This window comes from Crinia signifera, chromosome 7 (assembly GCF_055691185.1).
Source record: "Crinia signifera chromosome 7, ASM5569118v1, whole genome shotgun sequence".
NCBI lineage: Eukaryota > Metazoa > Chordata > Amphibia > Anura > Myobatrachidae > Crinia > Crinia signifera.
Genome location: NC_139223.1, coordinates 104,728,556 through 104,741,237, shown reverse-complemented (window position 1 = coordinate 104,741,237; position 12,682 = coordinate 104,728,556). Strand labels below are relative to the sequence as shown.

At 41.1% G+C, this 12,682-nt stretch overlaps 1 protein-coding gene across 1 annotated transcript in view; it reads right to left on the bottom strand.

Annotated features, from left to right (window-relative positions):
* LOC146020448 (calcitonin gene-related peptide type 1 receptor-like) overlaps positions 1–12,682 on the bottom strand; it is a 235,192-nt gene that overhangs the window by 55,822 nt on the left and 166,688 nt on the right. Inside the window, 2 exon segments of the mRNA XM_083153589.1 lie at positions 3,180–3,271; positions 9,592–9,704. Coding sequence (XP_083009715.1) covers positions 3,180–3,271; positions 9,592–9,704 — 205 coding nt within the window.

Genomic DNA, 12,682 nt, shown 5'->3' with positions numbered 1-12,682 from the left:
AACAGTGAAGCGTAAGGCTTAATATTAAGTTACAAGAAAAAACTTCCTGAAAAATTAACCATTATTATAATTAAGATTTTAGCTCCAAATTATTAACTGGTAGCTCAAATTAGAGTACTCCTGTATTAACAGACGAGCAGTACTTGCTCTGCCATCAGGAAGAAAATACTCAATAGAGCCTAATACAACATTATGCTTTATATTTCAATTCAGAATATCCTGTATTAACCACTTGAGTAATATGCCCGGAAATTGGGTGGAATTGAGTGGTATGCAGCAGGCTGTCCCGGAAAATTTCCGGGCATTCCACTATGTAGTAGGTGCACGCCAGTGGTGCACGCCAGTGGTGCCTCCAGCGGAGCACCACTGGTGCACCACCTCTAGGCTCATCACCCCCCCTCCTGTCACACCCACCATTACCTCAACTCTGGCATATGCTGGAGCTCCACTGCGGCTTCCCCAGCCGCCAAACGCCATTTACAGCAGTGACTCAGGAGTTCAGGCGCCCGAGTCCAACTGAGCACCCGCGAACATTCCCGAGCCTGCCGTCTGTGGTCAATGCTGACTGTGAATGGTGGCTGGGGCAGCGGCGGCAGGGAAGCTCCGGCGTACAAACGCCAGAGTGGAGGTGAGGGGGGGGGGCCTTCCTACGTCCTGTGGTGGGTTTTGCTGGGGCAGGACAAACCTGCCCTGGTAGGTTTGTCCTGCCCCAGCAAAACCCACCACTCAAGGGGTTAATAGAAAGGAAGTTCCTGCCTTGTCATTAGGATAATTACCTGAATATTCAAAAGCACCATACCTGTACCAAATCACAAATATCTTTAATCAGAACAATAATAGAAAGGATAAGAGTTCTGTAAATTGATAAGGTACAGGTAAAGGAATATAATCCTGTCCAATATAGAGATATATACTGTGGTGTGTGTGTAGATATCAATCAGTTCTATATTTATTTTATACTGGTTGAACAAGGATACCTACAATTTGAGAGAAAAAAAGAAACAATACAACACAAGGGTATGAAACTTTAAAAAAATGTTTTTACTTTATGATATATAATTGAAAATATTGTGACAGGTAAATGGTAATAAATGTTACATTTTAACATAAACTACCTATACTTACCTCTGTGCGCCAAGAAGGAGAACATCTTTTCCTTTTTTCCTCTTGTTAATAAATTATGCAAAAAAATATTTTAAATGCTTAAATATAACATTACATCCTGATGGGTTGAACAAGACAATGGAATTTAATTCTGTACCCTGATCTAGATATGCATGTACCTCAATGTTGTGCCAATGATCTGCGAATATACTCCACAGACCTGCGCACTGTGACAATCTGGCCGGTGACGTTGATGCTGTTCATCGAACACACATTCTATTCACTTGACCACTTCCCTGCATTACCTGTAGTAAAATCCTATCTAGTGTCTGTTTCTGTGTCTCCTAAACACTACAGTCAGGAGTCAGCATCAGGAGTAGCGGACAAGTGTCTTGGTTAAATAGCAACCTAGAAAAACATAGACTAAACATGTAATTTCTATGTTTATTTCGGTTGCTAAGTAACCAAGACATGTGTCCGCTACTCCTGACGCTGACTGGCTCCAGTGATCACATGGTCGGATGTACAGACGCAGCCAGGGCTGTTGAGCAGCACCTGGAATGTAAGTGTACTTGCATTGTTACGGGGGAGGCAGTTTTGCAAGGCTCAGACGTTTTGAGGAAGTCTGGGACCGGGAAAGCTGTGCTGGTAATGCTAATGGAGTGGTGAGTATAGGTGTGTCCCCATTTTTGGGTGTGAGGGGGGTGGGACCTTTAAACACATTATAAGAATGTGTTTTTTATTTGTATTGTCTATCCTTGATAACGGGGTTATGACCCTAAAACGCCATAGTGCAAGGATAAGATGCCCGTGGAACGCACGACCATCTTGTTTCCACCTAAAAACTGCAGAATTCATTAGACAATTACCGTGAAACGCGTGGCCATCTTATTTCCGGCCTACTGTGCGTTGGGAGGTTAACGCCAATAAGCGAAACATTTGAAGCTATTGCTATAAATACAGGGCTGTTTTACATTGCATCACACTCCTGATGAAAGTATTCTGAAACAAGTTGAGTGTGTCTGCCAGCACACCATCTCCTGCTGAGGACTGCCACTGTCATCATGGTTTGAGTTTGCTTCAGATTCTGGACTGGATTCTGGACTCTCCCGATGGACCTACCCTATTGTCATCTGATGCAGTTGCTGTTTTGTCTCTTGGGAAAGATTTAGAGTTTTTTAATTGTCTTCATATTGTAAGTGGATATTTATATTAAAACTCATTTTTATCTCAGAAGATATCTGCACTATTTTGTCCCTTCTCCATGTCTCCCTTAATACTCACAATATAAAGTGAGTGATTGAAAGACTAGCTTTCCAGGGATATATACTGTAATATCTGGTGATATTAATCCAATTTATATGGGTACACACTGAGCACTTATAAATGTGCACATCCTTTATTTATCTATGACTTTAACTTAAGAAACCATCCTTACAACGGTTTGTTTTTCATAATATCCATTATTATCCTTATAGCAATTCTCTAAAATTACTTTTGGTTTGAACTTACAGTATGTCTCTGTCGTAGACGTAGAAGGGTCAGAGTTACGCACACTTGCACAGACTGGGAAAATCATTTGATGATGAGTGAGTTGCGAATTGCTTTGCAGATCAGCAATCCATTTGCAAATTATTCTTAGACTTGAGCAAATGGAAGGGAGAAGGGGGTTGGTTTATTAATCGCACAGGAGGTATAATTTTATACAAAAAGACAGACCCCCTCATATATATTTCTTGAGTTAAACTCGTTGTAATAAGGAGGGTGTGCTACCACTGGACATCTGGTTGAGGCGACAGCTATCTTGTCAGTCATCTACAAATTCTCACAACAGCGATCAGGTCTGAATCAGGCCCAATATGGGATTGGGATGATGATCCATTATGGTCTTCGCAGATAAAGATTTATATTTTTTCAAATACATTTGCCCATTTCAATGTTCATAAATAGATTATTTTAAATTACATTTAACATATGCCTATTTGTGTGCTACACAGCAACGTAAGCCACTTTCTTTCATACATGCTCAGGTAAAATGCCTGGGTAAAAAAACAATTACAAATAAAATCACTTACTTGAAGTAGAAAAAGATTCCCAAGGATATTAGAAGAGATGCAATTGACAATCCTTGCCCAATAATAGCCAAATAATACAAATTGAGGGCAGTCTACAAAAGATTTAAAATAAGGAAGTTATAAACTGAGTAAAGATAGTATACTACTATAATTTAGCTGCCTTTATAACAGAATTAATCATTTTCTAGAGGCTCAATGTGATGCAAGATTGACTTGCCTTTCATATTTTAATATATGCCACCATGTAAATAAAGAAAACAGTATACACAAGAAGAAATGTGTGTACACTCCTGAGTAATACAATATTATACATCACATAAATAACATTCGGCAATATAGTCCTAATTAGGCAATGAAAAAATTATAGAGAGAACATATCTAATACAAAATATATACATATAGCACACAGCCATCTAAATTGTGTCTTCAAAAATAAAATAAAATAGTCAAAAGGGAGCTCCTGAAGTAAGCACCTCTAAATTATACCAGGATGTAAGGTGAACATTTTTTTTCAAGGCCAGCTTAATAGGAGCAGACAACATGCGGACATATGGGAGGCAAATATCGAAAAATTTCCCAGCGCTCTTTTTTTAATTTACAGTTACCTCTGCCCAATCTATAAAAAATAAAAAGGAAATTAATAGAGAAATACTGTATATACCGGAGTAGAAGAAATCCATTCAGCCAATTTTTTTTTTTTTTGTAGCTGCAGTTAATTTTACTAAGAGGTTTTAATACCTGGTGAGAGAGTTCTTAAGAAAATACCCCAAAATACCTAAGTTTTATCAAAAGTAAAAGAGATATGAAGCATGTTGGATATAATCCTGTAGGTTTAACCAAATGGCCTGCACCTGAGTACAGGACCATAAACAATAAACAATATCAGAATCAGGAGCACCACATATATAACAAATATATGTCATAACACTACAGTACCTTTTAAAAAAATCTAATGCTAATTTTTTTGATGCATTTCAGCATAAGATATTGATAGTTTTGGTACTTATGTATTATCTGGGCTCCCATGTTAAATGCACCGCATTTTTTCATACCCCTACTATCCAATTACGCATGGAGTTGATTTTATATAGTGTGGCGAGCGCAGCGAGCCACCGTGCCCGAAGCGTGGCGAGCGCAGCGAGCCCCGCGAGGGTACGCGGTGTCATAAGAAAAACGGGAGCCCAGATATTACATAAGTACCATAGTTTTTTTTATTAAGCTTTTAATATGCTTTCAATAGAGTTTTAATGGGTACATCAGGAAAATCCCTTTGCCACGTCAAAAGACCAACATTGCCTGTATCAATGTTAAGATAATATAATATGTTAACAAGATCTTCTGGATATAACTGATAGCTTGTTGATAGGGAAACAGAGGTATCCATAAAGTTGGGAATTTATCTTGTAATTTATTGCGAGTTAGAATCTGCAATCATTCAGTGTGTAGAAACTGGAAAATATATCGTAGTCCTTCAGCATACCAAATCTTAAATAACGGAGAGATGTTACTTGGCGCAAAACCAGGATTACCACACAGTGTCAAAAAATGGAGGACCCTCTTGACAACTTCAAATGTAAGCGAACAGCTCTCCAAGCCATACATACCAGTACTAAGTGGAGTGCCACAGGGTTCGGTACTAGGGCCCACTTTATATATATTAACGATAATGGGCTGGGATTACTCAGCAATGTTTCCATCTTTGCTGATGACACAAAACTAGAGTTATAGGTCAACCGAGGATGTCTCCGCACTTCAGAATGATCTTAATAAACTAGATGAGTGGGCAAAAAAGTGGAAGATGAGGTTCAATGTGGATAAATGCAAGGTTATGCACCTTGTGAGACATAACTAGTGTGCTAGGTATAGCCTAAGCGGGGAGGCATTGGGTAATGCAGTACTTGAAAAGGATCTAGGAGTCCAAATAGATAACAAACTGGGGTGTAGTGCTCAATGTCACATAGCAACAAAAAAGGCCAACAGAATTGTACAGTAGCATGTATAGAAAGGAACATGGAAACTATGGACTCTAAAGTAATTATGCCACTGTACAAAGCATTAGTTAGACCACACCTGGAATATGGAGCACAATTCTGGGCCCCAGAAAGGACATCATAGAACTAGAAAAAAAATAAAGAACAACAAAGCTAATTAAGGGAATGGAGAATTGAAGCTACGAGGACAGATTGAGCAAATTGGGACTGTTTACACTAGAGAAGAGATGTTTAAGGGGGTCACGCTCAACATGTACAAATATATCAGGGGCCAAACAAGGAACTGTCAAGCACCCTTTTTACTGCAAGGAAGGATTCTAAGACACGTGGGCCCAAGTTTAGATTAGAAGAAAGAAGATTTTGTCCCCAATTTATATGTCATGTTTGGCTTAATCCGTGTGGCAAAGCGTGAATTATTTTTTCTTTAAATCCATGTAGCATAACATAAATTTTATCTCAACCCGGGTGGCATGACGTCAATTTTGGCTCAATCTGGGTGGCATAATGTGAATTTTGGCTCAACCTGGGTGACAAGATGTGAATTTTGGCTCAATCTGGATGGCATGATGTGAATTTTGGCTCAAAACGTGTTGCATAATGTGAATTTAGTCCCAGTCCGGGTGGCATGATGTGAATTTTGGCTCAGTCCGGGTAGCATGATGTGAATTTTGGCTCAGTTCAGGTGGGATGATGTGAATTTTGGCTCAGTCCGGGAGGCATGATGTGAATTTTGGCTCAGTCTGGATGGCATGATGTGAATTTTAGCTCAATCTGGGTGGCGTAACGTGAATTTTGGCTCAGTCCGGGTGGCATGATGTGAATTTTGGCTCAGTCCAATCTGGGTGTCATAACGTGAATTTTGTCTCAATGTGTGTTGCATAATGTGAATTTTGTCTCAGTCCTGGTGGCATGATGTGAATTTTGGCTAAATCTGGGTGGCATGATGTGAATTTTCACACTTTCGTTTTGGCATAAAGGTGCCTATACACAGAGCGATCCTGTTTTGCATGGCGATGGGCAGTCGCCCACATCACAAAGAACAAAAAATATGTGCTGCACGTTCTTTGTGAACTAGATTGCATTGCATCTATTTTAAACCGACGCTGCTTTAGCATATGGCGTGGCACACTACACTCAAGAACACATCCCTTTTTCCAGAGCTCGAGCAACAACATTCACTTTTCCATACCCCCACTTTAAAATTTCCACTTCGGCCACTGGTAGACATTATGTGTAACTTGCACTAGTTTGGTGTGTGGTGTAATATAAATAAGTAACACTACATGCAGTGTAATATTTATAAGATTATGCTACTGTGTGCTGTAATTTAAAAAAAATCTCTCCTTGTGAGAACATACCCCCTTTTTTATTGTGGGCGCCTCAAGCATGCACTGTCTCTATTATAAGGTAAGTAAGTGAGGGCGCAAATTGATAGTTTGCAGGCGCACAATACCCTAGTACCGGCCCTGGAGGGGTCAGTAATGTAGTGGCGGGTATAGAGAGGTCGGTAATTAGTGGTGGGTATAGGGGGGTCAGTAATGTAGTGGTGGGTATAGGGGGGTCAGTAATGTAGTGGCGGGTATAGAGGGGTCAGTAATGTAGTGGTAGGTATAGAGGGGTCAGTAATGTAGTGGTGGGTATAGGTGGGTATAGTGGTGCTTATCTCCTGTACTTAGTCCTTGTCTGTATACCCTATCCTACTCAGCCCAGAGTTTGTACCTACCTGGGTCCTGTTTCCCAAAAAAATTTTGACCCTTCATGTACCTGTGCTGTGTTTGGTCCTGTTTGTTCCAGTTGATACTTGCTCCAATAGAGCTTCAGTTCATGTACTTTCTCCCATTTGTCTGTCTGGAACCAGAACTGCTTGTCTGTCTGGAACCAGAACTGCCCCACAGTCTGGTCCTGCTCTATGTACTGTCTGTATCTACCTGCCTGTGCCGGCTCTGCTCCGCAATCCAGTCCTGTCTCTTGTCTGTACAATATTGCACTGCACCTCTAATGGCATTAATAACCTCCAATCCGCACTATATATCCATCTACTTGTGTTTAAAAGCTTATAGGTGTTTTGTAGATAAAATTACTAACTCTGGTAGATAAAATGACCAAGTTTATAATGATTTGTATTCCTTATGTAAAACTTAATAGTTCTGCTATATATCCATTAGTGTTGTTTAAACATATCATTTTTATCATTTAACAGTTGTGGTCAACATGGATTTTTATGAGAAAAAAATCTTCAAAAAACTTTTTGAAACATGAAATAATGATTAATGCTTAATTATACAGCTTTATGTGTCATCATATTTCCTTGTGTTTATTATACTGTGTACGTACGAGAATTCTCTTATTTGTGTATATATATATATATATATATATATATATATATATATATAGTCTTTCCACTTATTTTGAATACACGTTTTTACAAGACCTTCGAGTGCCAGTCTCCTTCTTTGACTATATATATATATATATATATATATATATATATATATACACAGGTAGCAGTAGGTACCGGCACCCAGAGACTGACACGCTGAACTTCATAAGGTGTAAACGGTGAGGTTTATTCCATCAAAAAATCTACGTTTCTACTCTGCTCCCCTTGAAGAAGTCCAATTCAGATTGGGCACTTCTCATACCTGTGATATCGGGTTTGACCACCCAGTCTCGCACATTCTTGCCACGGCTGTAACATGATATGATTTTAGTGTCATGTAGATTCAGGTCAGGATCGGTACCCACGATGGGCCAGAGATCTTTAGTGATCTGGTGTATGGTGCCACTCAAATTGTTGTAGTGATTGACCCATGGAAGCTTTTTTGTGTCCATTTTCTTAGTGTTTTTTTTGAGGGTGGTATCACGTTGGCACGCTAATGCCCTTTTTCTAGATTTTGCTAGTTGTATGGGATCGTAGCCCCGAACAATATAGTCGTCGGTCATCCTATCAAGTGTTCGAGGGCGTCAGTACGATCAGAACAAATTCTGATAGCTCGTAAGAATTGTGAGTAGGGAAGTGAAAATTTCAGTCTATCAGGGTGAAAACTCGCTGCATGGAGCGAGGTATTGCGGTCAATGGCTTTCTGGTATAATTCAGTTTTAATTTGGCCATCAACTAAGCTGACCTGAACGTCTAGGTAGTTTACTGACCCCGTGCTAATGTTGTTCGTGAATTGTACAGGGTGGCCCGATTCATTGTGAGCACAGATGAAATCTTCCAGTGCTGCTCGGCGACCTGTCCAGATTAGGAACAGGTCGTCGATGTATCTTACATATAACATCACATATGTAGAGAACAGGGTATTGTTAAACATTACATCATCTTTAACCTTATACATGTACGAATTCGCGTACGACGGGGCCATGGCAGACCCCCATCGCACAACCAGATTGCTGCAGGTAAAAAGTCCCATCAAACATGAAATAGTTACAAATCAATATGAGATTAAGCAAATCAAGAGTCAGTGTAATATCAGGACCCTTATACCAAGGATTGTCCTTAATCAGGTGGTGTACCGCCGCAAGTCCATCATGGTTAGGGATGATGGTGTATAAGCTTGACACATCCAAGCTGCATAGCACTGCTCCCTCAGGTATAGTGTTGAGATCGTTCAATTTGTTCAAAAAAGAAGTTGTGTCTAATAGGTGCCTCGGATGGTTGACTATATAGGGCTGTAATAGTGTGTTCAGATCCGTGGAAACCTTCTGAAAAAGGCCATTGCGGGCCGATATAATGGGGCGACCAGGGGGGTTGACAAGCGATTTATGGATCTTAGACCACCACCGAAACGTTGGTCGTTTGTATTTGCTGTGAATATAGCACGTTTTTCAAGACCCCAGAGTGCCAGCCTTTCTTTGGAGGGGCTGGATAAAAGCGGAGAGTGCCGGGCCGCACCAACCCCTATATATATATATATATATATATATATATATAGTGAACAGACCCTTGCGTCGCACCACAGGTAATTAAAGTACTAGTGTGGGGGCAGCCTTACTCACAAATCCCCTGTGGGATGAGCGATAGGCGGTAAAGTATGAAGTACAATTGTGAGTTGTTGCCCCTATTTTTGATCATCATAATTAGATCAATCAATCCTTCAGTAATTTCACTCTAGCATACAGTAAAAAGACCATATGATTTCAAATGTTTATTAAAAAGTATTTTTATACACAGTGGTAGCAGTTATTTCCAATCTTTATAAATTTCATTGAAACATCTTAGACACTTGGAAACAGCAGAAGATTACCAACGCGTTTTGCCCTTTAACAGGACTTCTTCGGGGGTTAACGGATCACAAGAATAGGTTAAAGGTATTGTAGAACCAATAAAATCAAATATATGACAGGTAAATAAAGCTTCATTTTCAAAATACATACTTTAAATATTGTTTGACTCATTTTGAAGATGTTTTCATTCCTACCTGTACTTTTTCATGTGTGAATGCATTGCATAGCGTATAATTTGTCCATGTTCTGTTACTGTCAGGATGCATGAACCACTGCCCATTGTCTCCGCATTCTTTGGTAACTTTCTCTTTAAAAAGAAAGATAAATAATTATTTATTTGCGTTCTTCTGAGAAAAGCGGTATATAAATAAAATTAGTAGTAGTAGGCAAATTGTCAGGGTAGATCTATTAAATCAATTTATATTTTATTAATTACATTTTGTCAACCAGTTCCTATTAACCCTTTCAGTTCCAACGTCTAGTCAGGTGCAACAGCCCTAGCGCTAGTAGCAGATTCAATGGTGAGCCACTTTAAAGTAACAACATTGTTCAATGTCAATGTAGACCATTACAATTAAACATTTAAACCAGAAATTGCAAAAATTTGGACTGCAAAGGGTTTAATTACTCTTTGATCATAAGGCATAAAAAGCAATGGATGGATGAATCTAGCTTAACACAGTTTAGCCTGCATTGCACTAAATTATCATTAGGTCAAACAACCAAAGGTCGAAAAGCCTCCCCGCTAGGAGGGGGGTTCGCGGGAGATGAAGGGAATTGTGGGAGGGTTGCCCCCCTTTCCGGGGGGCCGGGAGGGGGACCCGATTTCCGTCACCCTCCCGGCCATTCTGTGAGGGTAGGCAACCCTGAGTGCAGGTTACAGAAATGGTGCTGTCTACTAAAATGAAAATAGGCAGGGCCTGATTAAGGGTTCCAGGTGCCCTAGGCTTATACATATGTAGCTCCCCTTGTACTGCTTCTAAAAACATGTGTATGGGTGCTCAGGGACTCACCATTCATACTGCCCATGTGCATGTATGGTAGGTTAAACAACTGGCATTTAGGATCTAATGCTTGTGACATGTAAAGGAGACTAACTTTAGTCTGCACAGCAGGCATTGCAGCACATTGTATATAAAGTATAGTAATGGTTCCATCAGTAAATGACGTTGGGACAGACAACATGGAGTTACCTTAAGAACTTTTCCCCCCACAGTACAGTAGGACGGGTGATAGCTAACAAACATGGAATTAATCAAGACTTAATTTTATTTCTAGGCTGTCACCTGCAAGGCACCCTCTCCCAAACCTATAAACTAATCAGGCACTGAAAGTAGGTGAAGTTTTCTAATATGTTTTTCAACTGATATAGCGGGTGAAATGTAATAGGATGAGAGATTCAGAAAGTGAGAGATTTGGTAAGAAATCTCGAGTTTTTTTAAAGTGGCAAACATTTACACAGCAAAATCACACTGGTTTTGCTGTGTAAATGATTGCCACTTTAAAAAAACTGGAGATTTCTTACCAAATCTCTCACTTTCTGAATCTCTCATCCTATTACATTTCACCCAGCAATTCTAATACTTTGCAGAAAGTGCACTTGCAGGCAGAGCCGGATTAAGCCTTTGGGGGGGCCGGGGCACTTTAGAAAGGGGGCTCCCTCCTACTTGTCATTACTCGCTGCAAACTGCATGGTTGTAAAAGCAGTATAAACTTGGTCAATGGTCGACTGTAGTGGAGGGGGGTTAATATAAACATAAAAATACCACATGAAAAGCCTGTGTTTGTCCCTCTGTAAATTACTCTGTAGGAGCTCTGACAGGTTCAGTGCTGCCTCTAATTAAAAACCCTCCCATGACAAGTCAGCTGCTACTGCTATCCTTCATGGGCCTGAGAAGCATATGATGAGCTCCACCAAGCAGAGCTCAGCACAAACCTGCTGATGCTCAGCACCATTAATCATTGTCACAGTGGCAGATAGGTGAAGCGGCAGCACTACCCCACTCCCATAAACAAAACCTTTATCTAAAAAAAAAAAAAATACAATGTTTTTTAAAAACATGCTACATGCAAATCACAGGGGCCCCTAGATAGAGGGGGGCCCAGGGGTACTGACCCCCTGTGCCCCCACTATAATCCGGCCCTGCTTGCAGGTCCTCAATAAATTAGATGATTTGGAAAATTACTCCATAAGAAATAACATACGCATAGTCGGACTGCCAGAATCCATTAATGGTGGCGTCCTTTCTTGATTTATCACCAACTCCTTACTGGATTTATTAACTACACGTAACGCTAATATGTTCCTTTATATTTACTCGGCGGGGGGGCTTGAGCTCAGGGCCGGTGCAAGGCACTAGAGCGCCCTAGGCAAGTCGGGGTGGGCGCGCCCCGGTGTCTGCCGCCCGGTTACCTGTCCTGCGGCGCTGTAAAGCTGGTGGCGGTGGCGGCAGCAGGGGGGGCCCTGCAGTCAATAAGAAATAACGAGCGCTATCCGCCGGGCAATGCGGAAGCGCTTCTGTTTTGGAAACACTGGCCGCACGGCGCATGCTGATTGGCTGAATCTCAGTGTTTCCAAAACAGAAGCGCTTACGCAAGGCCCGGCAGATAGCGCTCGTTATTTCTTATTGACTGCAGGGACCCCCGCTGCCGAAATACCGCCCTCCAGTGGCCGGCGCCCTAGGCAAATGCCTAGATTTGCCTAGTGGTGGCGCCGGCCCTGCTTGAGCTGTGGGCTGAAGGGTGGGCGGCGGGTCTTGAGCGGCGGGCGGGTGGAGATACCGCCAGCACCAACAACCGGTTGCGAGCATAGCGAGCCACTGATCCCGAAGCGTGGCGAGCAGATACGTGTCCCCTCACTGCACTCGCCACACTTTATAAAATGAACTCCACGCCCACTTGGACACTGGGGGTATGATGTGGATAGTGGGGATATGAACCATTGTGTATTATCACAGCTCCTGAACAAGTTACGTAATTTATGTAACTTACATACTTTACGTAGCACAGCTCCTGAACAAGTTATGTAAGTTATGTAGTTTACGTAACTTACGTAGTTTACGTAGCCAGCATAGTGGTGTATTGGTATTCTCAATACACCACTACGCAAACTACGTAATTGCACCATGATAATACACAAGTACCGATATTGCTGCCCAGCTGCTTACATTATGAATTACACAAAATGGCACATCCCATTGATATAGAATGTACATGCATGTCTGCTGCTCACACCACTTTGTCTTGCATTGATTACTTGTTATTATTGGACTTCCGTACTTCACG